At 42.3% G+C, this 14,002-nt stretch overlaps 1 protein-coding gene across 1 annotated transcript in view; it reads left to right on the top strand.

The window, feature by feature from the left end:
- Positions 1 to 14,002, top strand: part of LOC146557801 (tyrosine-protein phosphatase non-receptor type 14-like) — a 44,946-nt gene that overhangs the window by 25,320 nt on the left and 5,624 nt on the right. The window contains exons 4-15 of the mRNA XM_085246993.1: positions 4,377 to 4,474; positions 5,871 to 5,938; positions 6,334 to 6,404; positions 6,510 to 6,597; positions 6,685 to 6,773; positions 6,884 to 6,971; positions 7,169 to 7,251; positions 7,491 to 7,551; positions 9,081 to 9,159; positions 10,115 to 10,584; positions 10,676 to 11,953; positions 13,249 to 13,389. Coding sequence (XP_085103119.1) covers positions 4,377 to 4,474; positions 5,871 to 5,938; positions 6,334 to 6,404; positions 6,510 to 6,597; positions 6,685 to 6,773; positions 6,884 to 6,971; positions 7,169 to 7,251; positions 7,491 to 7,551; positions 9,081 to 9,159; positions 10,115 to 10,584; positions 10,676 to 11,953; positions 13,249 to 13,389 — 2,614 coding nt within the window. The remainder of the gene's footprint in view (positions 1 to 4,376; positions 4,475 to 5,870; positions 5,939 to 6,333; positions 6,405 to 6,509; positions 6,598 to 6,684; positions 6,774 to 6,883; positions 6,972 to 7,168; positions 7,252 to 7,490; positions 7,552 to 9,080; positions 9,160 to 10,114; positions 10,585 to 10,675; positions 11,954 to 13,248; positions 13,390 to 14,002) is intronic.

The raw sequence follows: 14,002 nt of genomic DNA, 5'->3' as shown, positions 1-14,002 counted from the left end.
GCAGTAGTTTAATCCCCTATTTAAAAACTGGTATCATTAAATGCAGTTGAGTGTTTTAACTCTTTATTGAAGCTCCTACATTTTATACTTGTTTGGTAACCTTGGAAGTTTCTGGATCTGATTCTAAAATCATTTTGTGGTGAGTTTTGCATGTTTTATTTTGTAATTTAGCTAACAGTTAACTGCCATTCAAAGACAGTGCCTACAAAATAGTAACATTTGAGGACTGTTGTATTTATTTTAATAAAGATGACTATTTCAAATTTGTTTAAAAACCCTCTTGAAATGCCACAACCTGGGTCATTAACATAGTTTTTTTAGTACTTGCTGTCTGATGGTTTTGCTGCAGTTCATTTCAGGTTTTATTTCAAAGCAACATTTTCAGCTCTGCAGATGAAAATGCACCCGGGGCTATTAATGAGGAATTTGATTTCATGCCATACTTGAGTCAGAAGATTTAAAAGCACTGAAGCATGAAAATGAAAAACAGTGGAAAAAAATACAGCTGTCAAAATATGCAGATTTAAGCTAGTTAGGACTGATGAGACAAACTCATAAAGTGACCTAAAGGCAGATGTTTGTATATGAATATGCAAACTCTATAGGCAAGGAACAAGATTTGTGGAAGCCTTCTGGTTCTTCTTATCTGTTTGGTCATTAAAACCCAGACTACAATCATGTTTAAGCAGGTTGTAGATTAGGATGGAAGACATCAGTGGAAATGAAACCTGGAAATCACTGGCTATCCTTTGAATACACCGAAGCTTTTTATTAGCTTTTTAAAATTAATCTGCATTCTTAAAGAGTGACACGGCATCTTGGCTTGGATATGCGTTGGATACACCAAAAGCCCCCGCCCCCCCAACTTCTCTAATGTACTTTTAGAAATGTACCAGTAGTTTTCTATCTTTGAAAACTGGAAAATCCAAACCCCTCCTTAAAAAGCCAAGACACATGGCGTAAAAGCCTTTGCCACTTTGAGTGAAGAGCTTCCAGAAAATGCTGGAGATGCCTCATCTGTCCAATTGTGGTTGGTCTCAAAACACTGGAAGGATGTGCTCTTTCTAGAATAACCATACTGTAATAACCACAAGCATAAGACTGTGATTAATGAAAAGTGCTGTATGACTCGTATGGGTTTTATTATTTGTGCAGAATCAGGTTGTAATCATAAAACGGGTCAGTCTCTACACTTCTTAGACTCTCTGTAGGCTTATTAACCTCTGAAGCCCCAACGCCCCCTGATACGGGGGCAAAAGGCAGGAGATCAGGTAGGCTTGGGGCTTAAGAGGTTAATGAATAAACGGTTCCGAATTTTAATACATGGCAAAAAATATTATTGTGCTTATTGTCACTGTTACACTCTTAAAAGATTAAAAGCCATTTGATTTTAATAATTCCCTTAACCTGACTTAATCAGTTACAAAAAACTGCACTTGGTAGTTAGAAGCTTACCTCTGCATAAAGGGTAACTAATTTTGGGGTCAGTTTTTGTCAACCTGTAGAGGTTTGATTTCAAGGCCAGAAGCCAAAAATACAGGAAACCACAGCTCCATAAGATGTGGCTGCATTTGTGGCTGTTCTGTGTAAAGTGGACTCTCCCATGAGGGATGCTCTGAGACTTTTACTGTCACGCTTCCACTTGTTCAGAGTTATTTCAACAGTTTACTGTCCGCCTCACCACTGCTGGCTTCGCGTATGTATAAACACCATCATGTTGTTACCATTGAACCTCAGAATGAGAGCCAACCTCTGTTGACCTCAGCGTTCCTCCAGACCCCATACAGCGATTGCTGGGAAAACATAGAGAGTTTTTAAAAGCAAAGTCCACAATCATTTGAAGGGTTTTGTGTCCCGCTTGGCTCCTCCCCTCTAAACCGCATCAGACTCCGCCTCTCGCTGCAGCCACTGTGGTTGGGGTTGGCTAATTAGAGGGTTGCCACGGGAACGGAATGGCAGCTTAGCCAACGGGTGTAATGACAGGGTGAGGGAGGAGGGCGGGGTCAGATTATAGGCCCAGGAGTATGCTGAGAGGAGCTCAAAAAAGAAGGAAGAAGTGGGGAAAAGAATGCCAAAGAGAATATGAATCATGAAATATGTGAGGAGATAATGGCGGGCATGAAAATGAAACTGGGGGGTGAATAAAAAGATAGGTGGGAGCTAATGTGCAGGCGAGGAGTGAAACCAAGTTTTTCAAAGAAAATGAACTAAAACTTGTGAAGAAGAAAAGTGGGTGAATGACTAAGCATGTAACTTAGTGGTTTCCACATAGATGTTTGGTTACTCTGGCATGGACTTGCATACTCTTTCTGACTGTGTGTGTGTGTGTGCACATCAGAAAAGGTGTCTCACAGCTTACACTCTGTCTGTGGTCGCCATGGCAGCCAACAGGAAACGGCGTGTGAGTTTTTATGCGGCTGAGCCTGGTCACCCTGACAGTTCTCTCTTTCCTCTTGTGTGGCCACTCCATTCTTCAAAAGACAAACATCCAGCTGGACCACGACTAAAAGTGGACAAAAGGAGCACAGAAACTTTAGGAGCTTGGTGTATTTCAGCCTCTCGGTTTTGGGACTTTTACCACATTTTGTGAACGCAATCTGAGCTGTGTCATCATATCAGCTTACGCTTGGCAAAGCTACCACTGCCTAAAACCACGGTGAAATGACTCCCAGTTTGCCTCACATTTGCACTGCAATTATAATGGTCCACTTTTGTCAAGCTTATGTTGCTCCTGCTGAAGATTAAACCCCGAGTTAGTTGCGTCAGCCCCGTGTAACATGCCTTTTATAAAATCATATTGTGCAGCCCCATTGGCATACATTTGGCATTCCACTCAAGTCAAAAATGACTCACTGCTGTTTCAAATAGAGGTGATTCACTCATTCCTCACTTCAGCAACAGGCTTACTGATATTGTTTTGAGCAGCTAATGCTGTTGCCAATACTTTCTTGACACATACTTTCAGTTGCACAGACCAGAAGCAGAGGAATACATCTCTGTGGTGTCTCAGCAGATGTTGGCCATCTTTCAGTTGCTAATGTGCAGAGCCTTGAGCACAGCTCCTCTTACTTTCTTTGGACAAATGTGTCAAACTGGAACCCATCATGTTTTCCAACTCAATTTTATATAAGTGGTGTTTGGAGACACTGTGGCTTATATGAAAAAAAAGGGTTTTTGAAAGCGAACAACAGTGCCAATGCTGCCACCCACTTAGTCAGTGTTTTGTGCAGTTTGGCTATAAAATGCATACAGATGCAGTCTGATTTTAAAAAGTTATGGTCTGTATGCTTTCTAGCAACTCTGCAAGGCTTTGAGCTAAAAGCAAGCATGCTTACTTTTTAGCAGGTATGGCAGTTTTACCGTGCTTACAGTCAGTTTGCTAATTACCATAAAATAACATGGGGTCACTCCCAGTTTAGAAATCTGTGAGAAAAAGATCATAATTTTCACTTGGTCTGTGACCAGTATAATTTTTCCAAATGATTTTTATGGTCTCAATTTAGTTTTTCCTAGATTTAAAGCTTCCACATGAAGGTATTGAGCTCAAAAGTGACCACTCTTATTTTTTTTCCAAGGGCTCTAGAAGTGAATTTCCCATTCATTTGCTCCACTGATATTTCAGAAAATCCTTATGTTGGATTTTGCAGTCAAGTGACTGCCAATCATGTAAAGTTAACTTGTCTTCTATTTTGAACATGTGACTATGCAGCCAAGTGAATAAGCCTGCAGTCACACAGGCCTAGGCCTGATTGCTAGCAGAATACGGTGGTTGTTTATAGTTTGCATTAAAGACGTTGAGTTGTCTGCAAACACTTCCCAACTACTTTCCAAGTGATAGCAAAATAGGGAAATGTGCAGCACACAGCAGAAATGGAGACTTTCAAATCAAAAGTTGCGCATTTTGATATGTGTTGGGTACAGTGCTGAAACACAGCTTTTATTTTGAAGTTTAACATGCTCCGTTTTCCGGTTTGCATTGCTACGATCATGTACAGACCTTTTTCCCCGACTGCAATCAGTGTTCAGGTGGTTTCTCGACCTGATGTTCGCAGGTTTAAAGATTCCCACGGTAACAGCGCCTTTGATGTTGCTGTTTCAGTTTAGCTTTATGTGTCGAGTTTTGTCAACGATCGCATATGTAACAAAACTGACATTATATAGTCGTGTGGTTTCAATAGGAGTACATACCATTTTGTATTTAGCTTAAAGTAAGTCTACTTTGGATGGTTACAACATAATGGCTCATTATTAAAATCCCTATGGAGATAAATAAATCATAAATCAATGCAAATTAAAAATTTTACTTAACACGGTCTAGGTATCTTTTTATCCCTGTTGTGTGTTTTTTTACCTTCCTTTCCTGTTTTTTTCTGTAGGTATCAGTATTACCTGCAGGTAAAGAAGGAGGTGTTGGATGGACGTCTACAGTGCTCTGTAGAGCAGGGGATCAGGCTCGCTGGCCTGGCAGTACAAGGTAAGACTACACGAACAAGTCTCCCAATGAGAGACAGACAGCAAGTGAGAGTGAGCACAAACTCACACTTTCTCAGGTCATCTTGACTTCACTACCTTGTATGGCTGCATACCGCAGGGAGAACCCAGTCCACTTGAGTTCCTATGGTATCAGTCCTAACACATGCACATACACACACACCCACCCTCGCTCCATCCTTTCAGTTCCTGGGTGCTGTCTGTGTCCCAGGGGAATGTAAACAGACAGCTTGCTTATCAGCTGCTCCAAGGTTAGCTGTAGCAGCATCAGGAAGGCTCTTCTCTGTCGGGAGGTGAGGATCCTGTGCTAGACCTCCTTTTGCCCGGCAAACAGCAGAAAGCTTTTAGGTACTTAGTACAAGCAATATCAGGAGAACTGTACATGTTATAGAGATTGTGCAGGTGGTTTTGTTTCTGTTATGTAGATATTTGTTTTTGTTATCTTTAATAGTATTGCACAGTACACAAGTTCAGAAATATTTCCATCTAATAAAACAAGAAACACTCAGAGACACTTTACGACTCAATGGACATGTCCACGGCCTGAAGAGCACATTTGCTGCAGGTAGCTTCATGTGATTTCCCCTGGGTAACCATGACAACAGCATGACAAAGCATCTACATGGATGAAACCTGCATTGCTTTGACCATTGTGGATGCAGTTGAGTTGAGATGACAGTTGAGCTAAAACAGACTTTTTTCTAATGTTAAGCATTTGCTTTTCTAGTCTTGAGGAGTAATTTTGCAAAGCGAGCTAGCAGAATATAATAGGTATTTGGACAAATGAAATTGCCTTAGTTTTAACTGGAAAGTCTGTATTCATCCCGACTTTTTGTCCTATTGGGTTAGCACCTTCATAACATAAATTTATTTTATTTTTAAATCAGTAGTTTTTTTCTTATTAGGGAAACTGTATAGATCGAAGAGAAAGGCCAACCAGGATACCCATTGAGAACCCACGCAAGAAGCATTGCAGGATGAACACAGTGAGTCCATATTGGACTGTACCGATTCCTTTTTTCTACTCTACTTGACCACTCAGAACTGAGAATTGGCACGTTCTGATTAATGCATCAGTTCAGTATCTTGCCCAAGGATACTGAGCCAGTGCTAGGGATCAAACCACCATCCTCCCTATTAGTAGATGACCTGTTCTCCTCCCTCTGTTACAAGTTCCCAGCTGACCTGCGAACCCAGAACCTTCTCGCTGTGAGGTGGCGCTAACCCTTGCACCATCATGCCACCTCAATTGAACAATATCAAACACAATAACAAACTCACAGTCAGTTTATAGTGTAAAGGCTGCGCATTACAGTGTAAAAATGAAATTCATTGTTTTTGTGTAAATAAATGTGAACATCTGTGTTTGTAATTTTTAGCTGACTTTGGAGACTTCACTCAATTCCTGTCTCAGGACTTCCTCAGGGAGTACGTGCTTTTCCCAGTGGTGAGTCCTCGAGCCTTTACCGTTCAAATACTAGCAGTGTTTGTGTGTGTGTGTGAGAGAGAGAGGCAGAGAAAGTCTGTGTTTGTGTGTTTTTCTGTGTATGTGCTGCCTGAAGGCACACATTCCTGTGACATCTGTGTACCTCCTCCCTCTGCATACCTGACTGACAGGCAAAAAGCAAAAAGAATAAAGAAGAATTTGAGTTGGAGGATGGGATGAATTAATATGAACTGATTACCAAATAGAAACAAAATATTAAATTATGGAGCATTATTTTTTTTTTTTTTAAACATTCCCAACAATATGATGTTCACTTGAACCTATAGTCATAGGTTGCTTTTCCACAGCTTTCTTCTGCATTGCTCTTATTTGCTGAATAATGTATTTTCTCTCAGAACTGGCGTAATGGAGAAGAGGCGCTAGAAGAGTGGACCCAGAAAGTTGCTGAGGAGCACAAGAGTCACTGGTACTGTTAGCTACTTTGTATACTGTATGCACATATATGCATGTATCACCAAGACAAAGTAAAATAGAAACAATAAGATTCTTGGTACCATTCTGTGATTTCCAGTCGAATGCAGGCCGCTGAAGCAGAAGTGCTGTACATCAAGGAGGTAGAAAAACTGGATGGGTTTGGCCAGGAGAGCTTTCCAGCTAAGGTAGATACATTACATCACCCTCAACCTCTCAATCAGTATCCTTTGAGAGATTTTAAATGAGTTCTTGTGTAATACTTTCTTCCACAGGACAACTATACCAATGACATATTCATCGGTGTGTCTTTCATTGGAGTGTTTGTTAAACACAGAAATGGCAGATCCATCATGCTCCACAAGTAAGTTTCTCCTTTCAAAAAAGAAAGAAAGAATTGTCATAATTTCCTGTACTCATGAGGAACCGTTGTTCCTTTTTTAAAACATTTGTTTGCATCTGTGTGTTATAAAGGTGGAAGGACATTGGTACCATTGCACACAACAAGTCAGCCATCACAGTGGAGATAACGAGCAGAGACGACACCATCGTCTTTCACATGGTGAGTGTTGTGTCTGCAGACACAGAGGTTTATAGTGGGTGGTTAAACATGCAGGAAAAGTATGCGTCCACAAAATACCTGCAGAGGGACAAACGAACTGGGGAGAGTTGATTCTTGACTTCACAGAAATACTCATTTTCTGTTCACCTTAAATTTTCGGTGTTATTATTAATTTTTTTCTCTGTTTGTGTCTGCAGGAGGATATGGAAATGGCCAAGTACATCGCCCGCCTTTTCACAGCCAGACACAAATTCTACAAACAGAACAAGATATGTGCAGAGTGAGTTTCAAGGCCACACAGAGAGGCCAGCTGAAGGCCATTAAAACACTAAGATATCAATTGTCTGTCATTTATTTTTTTAATGGGTATTTCAACAACCTGTTGAAGGTTATACAAAAAAACCCCAACAAAACATATGCTATAAAAGACTGTGTAGCATTCACTGAGCTTATAGTACATGACCTGGGTGCATTTAATAAAATACTAATTTGTCACATAATGTGTCTGTTTCTTTGTAGGCCCACTCACTCACCTGCACCAATGAGGAGGAGACCCACCTGGACTCATCGCCTGTCTCTGGTATGTTGACAAGCATTTGTATGTTTTGAAGTGATTTGATACAGCTATTTAATATTGCCTCTGGTCAATATAAAAGGGACGAGAATGGAGGACAGAGGGGGAACACAGAAACGTCCACAATTAGCAACCTGATCCGCTCTCCCACTCAGGGAAGCTCTTAATCGTCCAGAATACAGACATACAGACTAATAGTGCCTTCCACTCCAAAACTTTAACTCTTTACCCTCTGAAAGCCTATTAGGAGTAACTCTGAGATGTTTCTGTCATATTCAGGTCCAGAGCAAAATGAATGGGTTTGTATCACAGGTTTATGAGAGTGATCTATGCCTATGCAGCTACCCTCGAAACTGTTGCATTGGTCATCAAACCACTGAGGTGTCAAAGCCCATCAATTAAGGGTACTAGGGTGGTCATTTAATGTCATCTTCATGAGGAAAGAGTTTAAGGGGAAAAAGAGAACACTGTGACACCATCAGAACAAATACTTGTGTAAATACTTGTGTACAAATGTGTACATTTCCACAATAAGTTGCCACCAGGTAGATTCCAATACTGGAAAGCATTCTACACAATAGCAAAACCACTTAGAAACATACTATATATATATGTGAAAAGGCTGTATATGAAATATCACACAAAAGAAGCATGTAATCCCCCAAAACAAAACAAAAAACAGCTTAGGAGTAGTTTCTAATTCCAGCCTTCAGGGCTTTCTGTATGTAGTGCATGAATCCAATGTGAAATGATACCTCTTCTTAAAAGAGACGTCGATCGAAAGATTGTTGCTATAAAGGGAATACTACTGGATTCATGCACTACAAACAGAAAGCCCTGAAGGCTCAAATGAAGAACTACTGTTAAGTTCATAGCGCATGTCTGCTACTTTTGGCATGGTTTTCTATGCAGATGTTTTTCATCATGCAGTTAGAGCTCTGCTTTCTGATTGTTGGAAATTGGAATTTCACACTGATTTTTATTGTGATTGTTGTTTGTCTTATATTGTGCTGATGGCAGTTTATTACTGAAACATGCATCTTTTTGCCCTTTAATAAATATAAAGAAGCATTTTTTTGAGAGTTCTGGCGTTTTCCTTCTATTCTATAAGCTCTTAATTGTGCCATGGAGCCTTGGTTTTAGCATGCGTTGGTGGTGTGGTGGGTGTTGTTGGAAAGTTAGAAAGGGTGTTGCTTGCTCTGATTTCCGGTGCGACAGCGAAGGCTGTGATTTCTGCGTCTCCCTCCCTGCTAGCCAGACAATGGTGAGGCTAAATGTGGCACAATAGATGTTCAGTCAGACCACTGGAGTGCTCAGATGACTGTCTGGAGTACCGCAAACTTTGTCCAATGACAGATGCGCAGCACTAGCTTCAATCTGGCTTGGTCACAGTCAGCCATTGTGATTGATGTGTTAAGACAGAGAAGTAAAGTGATGGTTTCATGTGTGATGTAAAGAAACTGAAATATCACTTTGAGGATCAGGAGATCTTACAATGTCACACTTTATAACCGTTTTACAATTTCTTCATTTAGCCACGGCCACAGTCCTGTAACTTCCAGTCAGTGCATTCCCAGTTTGGAGACCATTATCAAGACACACAGAGCTCTCAAGGTAGGTGTTACTGTTTTAGAGTGGCTTTCCTCCCCCTGCTTTAACCACAGTGTGATTTAAGATTTTTGCCTCCCTGACAATAACTCAAAACAACAGTCCTCCTAATTGTGTCTTTCCCATCAGGCGTGTGACTCACAGCCCATTCGCATTTTAACAGTCTCCCAGCCAATTAGAGCCCAACGTTTGGGGTGCAGAGCAGTGACCTCATTTATGCTTCACTCTTTCATTGACGTGTTCACACACTCAGCCTGCCTTATAATCCGAAGAACTTCACTCATGTCAGCTTGACAATAAAAAGCGAGCGAGTGGAAAAACATTCTGGGTGTGCTACTGCGTGTGGGCGTGGGATCGGTCTCGAGTGTGACCTCAGGCATCATACTCCGATTGTGCGGACAGAGATTATGCTTGTCTTCCTTCTCCTTGTGAACATGGGATAGTTTCACACGGGAGAGCGCTCTGCTCAGCGGGAAGGAATAACATGACATATTTTTCTGTGGTGGTTGGTGCAGCTGTGAAACCAACAAAACAGCAGTGATCATTTTTCCCACCTTCGGGATGCCACAAAGGGTGTTTATTTCAGCTTGTTTATAACAGCTTAGACAGTTAAACTGCAAGACTGGAAAACCCCCAGTACCACCTTCACCATACCACTGGCAAGATTACAGGAACATTTGGTCTCCCTTCATTTTTTTTCTTTAAATTTGTCAATGTTCCTTTTTGATTTTCTTTCTTTCAAGCTCCAACACGGTTCATTGTGCAAAGCGTGTGTTCTTTTAAGTTTTTATATGAAATACTGAGGCACCAAGTATTTGAACAGTCATAGAACTTCAAAGATCAATAAAATCTTTGTTTGATTAAGTTTAGCTTTAGTGCACAAATTGCTTAAAAATGTTTGCAGCTCAGATTTTCTTGTGATCCTCTTTACACATTTTTCCATGCCTCCTTTGCTGTGCAGACAGTATCTTCCACGATGACCCGTATTACAAGTCAGAGAGCAGCCTGGATCGCTGTACAGTGGACTTTACCTACCGAAACGGTAACGTGCCAAACGGAAGCATGTACAGCAGCCCCAGCCTGAGCTCCCTCAATCGTTCCCAGAATTTTGTCCCACCCTCGCCCATGTCCTCCAACCTCAGCATCCCTGGCAGTGAGCTCATGCGGCCTGACTACATCCCCAGCCACCGTCACAGTGCCATCATTGCACCATCCTATCGGCCCACGCCTGAGTACGATGCTGTCATGCGGCAGAAGCGGTGCATGCTCCCTGCTCACCATGACCTTCACAGCCAGTCGCTACGCAGTCTCAACATCAGCAATGCCTGTGCCTACAGGCAGCCTGAGCCTCTAGTGTACAGCCAGCCAGAGATGCGAGAGAGGGGCCCTTATCATGGTGTGGCACCCAGCCCTGCTCCGTATACACCACAGGTAAGGGTTAGGATGCTCTGAGATTATTATTTAATTAATTGTAATTAGCTTCCTAGTTCAATGCATCTGTTTGTGACTGTTCATCTTGCAGATCACATATAGTAAGCCGGTGTCCCATGGCCCTCATCAGGGAGGACCAGCCAACAGCCAGGGTCCATGCCATTCACCCCATGTTAACGAAAGTGGAGGCAGCAGCAGCGGTGGAGGTGGAGGAAGCTCCATCTCCCATACAGTCAGCACACCCGAGCTGGCAAATACCAAACAACAGGGGAACAACATTGGAAACTATGCAGCTACAGCCAACATGCTGAGGAACCACATGTCGCGGCCCCCTCCACCTTACCCTTCCAGCTCTTTTCGCCCAGCCACCAGCACGCCAGACCTAGCGAGCCATCGGCATCGCATTGGCGGCAGTAGTCCAGAACTGGTTACCCGCATGGTGCAGCTGTCAGTCAAAACCTTCCAGCCCGACAGCTCAGCTGTGGTGCACCAGTCCCTGCAGGAGGTCAGTGAACCATTAACTGCAGCTGCTAAGCACCGGTCCACGCTGGGCAAGAGACACAGCATGGAGGTTATAAGCAGCATGAGAGGAGCGATGGAAGGCCTTATGATGAAAGGAATGAATGCTCCTCTTCATCGGCGGAATACTCTGAGAGAACCTGTGATGCCATCTCAGCCTCAGTCCATTCCACAGCCCCAGCCTCAAAACTCTCAGTCACAACCTCAGCCGCAACCTCAGCCTCAGCCTCCAACTCAGCAGCCAAAAGAGTTGCCCATGAAGCCTGCCAAGAATGCACCCGAGGCAGTGACTTATCAGCACCAAAAGACTCTTTCTAATGCTACCATGCTCATACACAGCAGTGAAAGTGAAGAAGAGGAAGAGGAAGAAGAGGAGCGGCCTGAACTGGACGTTCAAATTCCAGGTCTCAACGAGAACATTAGCATCAGTGCACAGCTCCAGGCTGCTCTGGCCAAACTTCCCAATAAACCCCCTCCAGAATATCCGGGCCCTCCTAGACCTGCAAGCAATGCTCAAGCTCGCACCCACACTCACAATCACAACAACACCCACCACACCAACCATAATCAAGGACCACAGGGCAACCAGGGACCAGTGGACCAAGGCCATGGCTGCGCCTTAAAGACTGGACAGAGCCAGGGTGTTAGTGGGCCTGGGGGTGGTGGTGGTGGGACACTGACCCGGGGGGATCAGAGTGTTGTGAATGGAGCAGTTTTAGGTCCATCCATTTCAGAACCAGACTTGACCAGTGTTAAGGAGAGGGTGAGGAAGGAGCCGGTCAAAGAGAGGCCAGTATCAGAGATGTTTTCCTTGGAAGACAGCATAGTGGAGAGGGAAATCGCTCAAAGGGTAAGATACTCACTCATTCTACATCTTCACAGCCGTTCCCTCAAATTTTAGAACTAACACATTTCTACATTTTAACACAGTGTAACGATGTTTTTACGTAAAGCAATGTAAAGCATTTATTACTTAATATTACAATATAACACATTTACTCAATAATACAATTTAACACATTTTTACTTAAATATAATAATACCATGCAAAACATTTTCTGTTTAATAATACTTTTTTTTAACTTAATAATACAATGCAACATATGATGTTAAATTTTATCTATGTTTATAACATTCACAATTTTTTTCTATTACCTTTCCATATGGAATAAAAATGTTTAGCATGAAATTATTAAATATAATGTCAGTGCCTGACACCTCTGAAGCCATTGTACTGGTATAGTTTTAAATATTACAGTCTGTTGTCTGCTCACTAGTTTCAAAGCTCCTGATTAGCAGTAATCTGGAGTTCAGCACCTAAAAGGGCAGCACTGGACTCTGAATTCCCCGAGGCAGCTAAAAGCCTTACTAAGCCTTCCGATTATTCTTCGAGTTGGGTGTTTTTGTGTCGGTGGGCCTTCTGTTAATATGCAAACATCTGACCCAGCACCAGTCCAGTCATAAATAATTGCCTCCTAGAGATAAACCTGTCTGTCTGTGATTGCAGGTGTGTGTGATTTTAGCCAATAAAACTTAAAGAATGTTTTCTTCTCACTGCTGTCCAAAGCTGCTAAAGCCCTTTTATGCCAGCTGCTTTATCTTATGCATAGAGGGTACCCCTTATGACCCCCAAGCTGTTGTTTTGACTGCCCCATGGGGGATCAAGAAGGTGGAAAGGGGAAGGGCGGCGCTGTCCTGGAGGTTTAATAGCATCAGAGATTAGGAGAGGTAATCCTTCGAGGAAGGAGACGGTGCAATGTGGGTCAGTGTTTGGAAGCGAGAAAGAGAGTCAGGATGACAGAGAGTGTGTTGTAATCAAACAGAAGCTGAAGAGGTAGGTGGGAATAAACAAAGATGAAACAATTAATAACATGTAAGAAGGACAAACGAGGATGAAGGCAACCAGATGGATAAGAACTCTTTCTTAATAGGCTTTGTGTAGTGGGCTTCCTGTTTCTCACCTTTGGACTTATTACAAGGGGATTGGTACGGGCAGTTTATGCACATGCACGGGAAATTCTCCCCACCCACTACTGCTCATGCACATCTGCGTGAACACTGTACTTGTGCAATGGCAGGTCAGTCAGTCTTGCAAACCTGCTGGTGCCTGTAAGCATGACAACAGGATTTTTCTCTCTCTTGAAGACGCTGGAGAGACAGAAGATGTCTGTGGACTCCATGAAGAGGCCGCTGATGATGGCCGCACTCAACGGGCTCTACGTCGCCCGGATGCCTGTCCCCGAGAGTCCAGGGGAGGAAGGCGCCAAGGCGGCTACTGATGAAAGGGTAGGATGCTTGCTTTTTGTACAACATATACATTATTATGGTTAAAGTTTAAGGGTTTCATGACTGTAACTTTGTATTATTCTGTATATTTTGTAACATATAGTAAAAAAGTCCTGCTAATTTACAGACAACCTTTAAAAAATATGCTGCTGGGAATTCATTTTACTCATCTGTTTTGTTGCTACTTTATTACTACATTTACTTTACCCAAAACCTTTGGGATTTACTGACATGTATGTAATTGGAAACTTATCATATTAAAGATAGAAAAGGCTTTTTAAGCTCTTAAAAAAAAATCACAATTACTAAAACGAGTATTTAAAGAACTGATATCAAGAATAACATACCAGAGTTGATGTTCAGGATTAGGTCTTATTTAAGCTTATTTAAACCGAATAATCATAAAAGCTTTAAATCTCCCCAAAAAGTTTGTTTGGTCATCGTCACACCAAAACTCACAGTCTCTATTAATCACATCATTTTAATGAATTCCACTGCCCAAGTAGATCCCCAGTGTGTTTGGCTCCCTTTTGAGCGTGGAGGTGTGAATCCCAGTCTTTGTCCCAACTGTTGCTAAGCTAATGGGGGCAAACCCTAAGTGGGCTGTGGAACG

The sequence above is a fragment of the Mchenga conophoros genome, linkage group LG15 (assembly GCF_057382185.1).
Source record: "Mchenga conophoros isolate Kocher_MC1m ecotype Shallow Benthic linkage group LG15, M_conophoros_male_GT1.1, whole genome shotgun sequence".
Classification (NCBI taxonomy): domain Eukaryota; kingdom Metazoa; phylum Chordata; class Actinopteri; order Cichliformes; family Cichlidae; genus Mchenga; species Mchenga conophoros.
The sequence above is the reverse complement of the archived record's forward strand: the minus strand, read 5'-3'. Positions and strand labels throughout refer to the sequence as shown.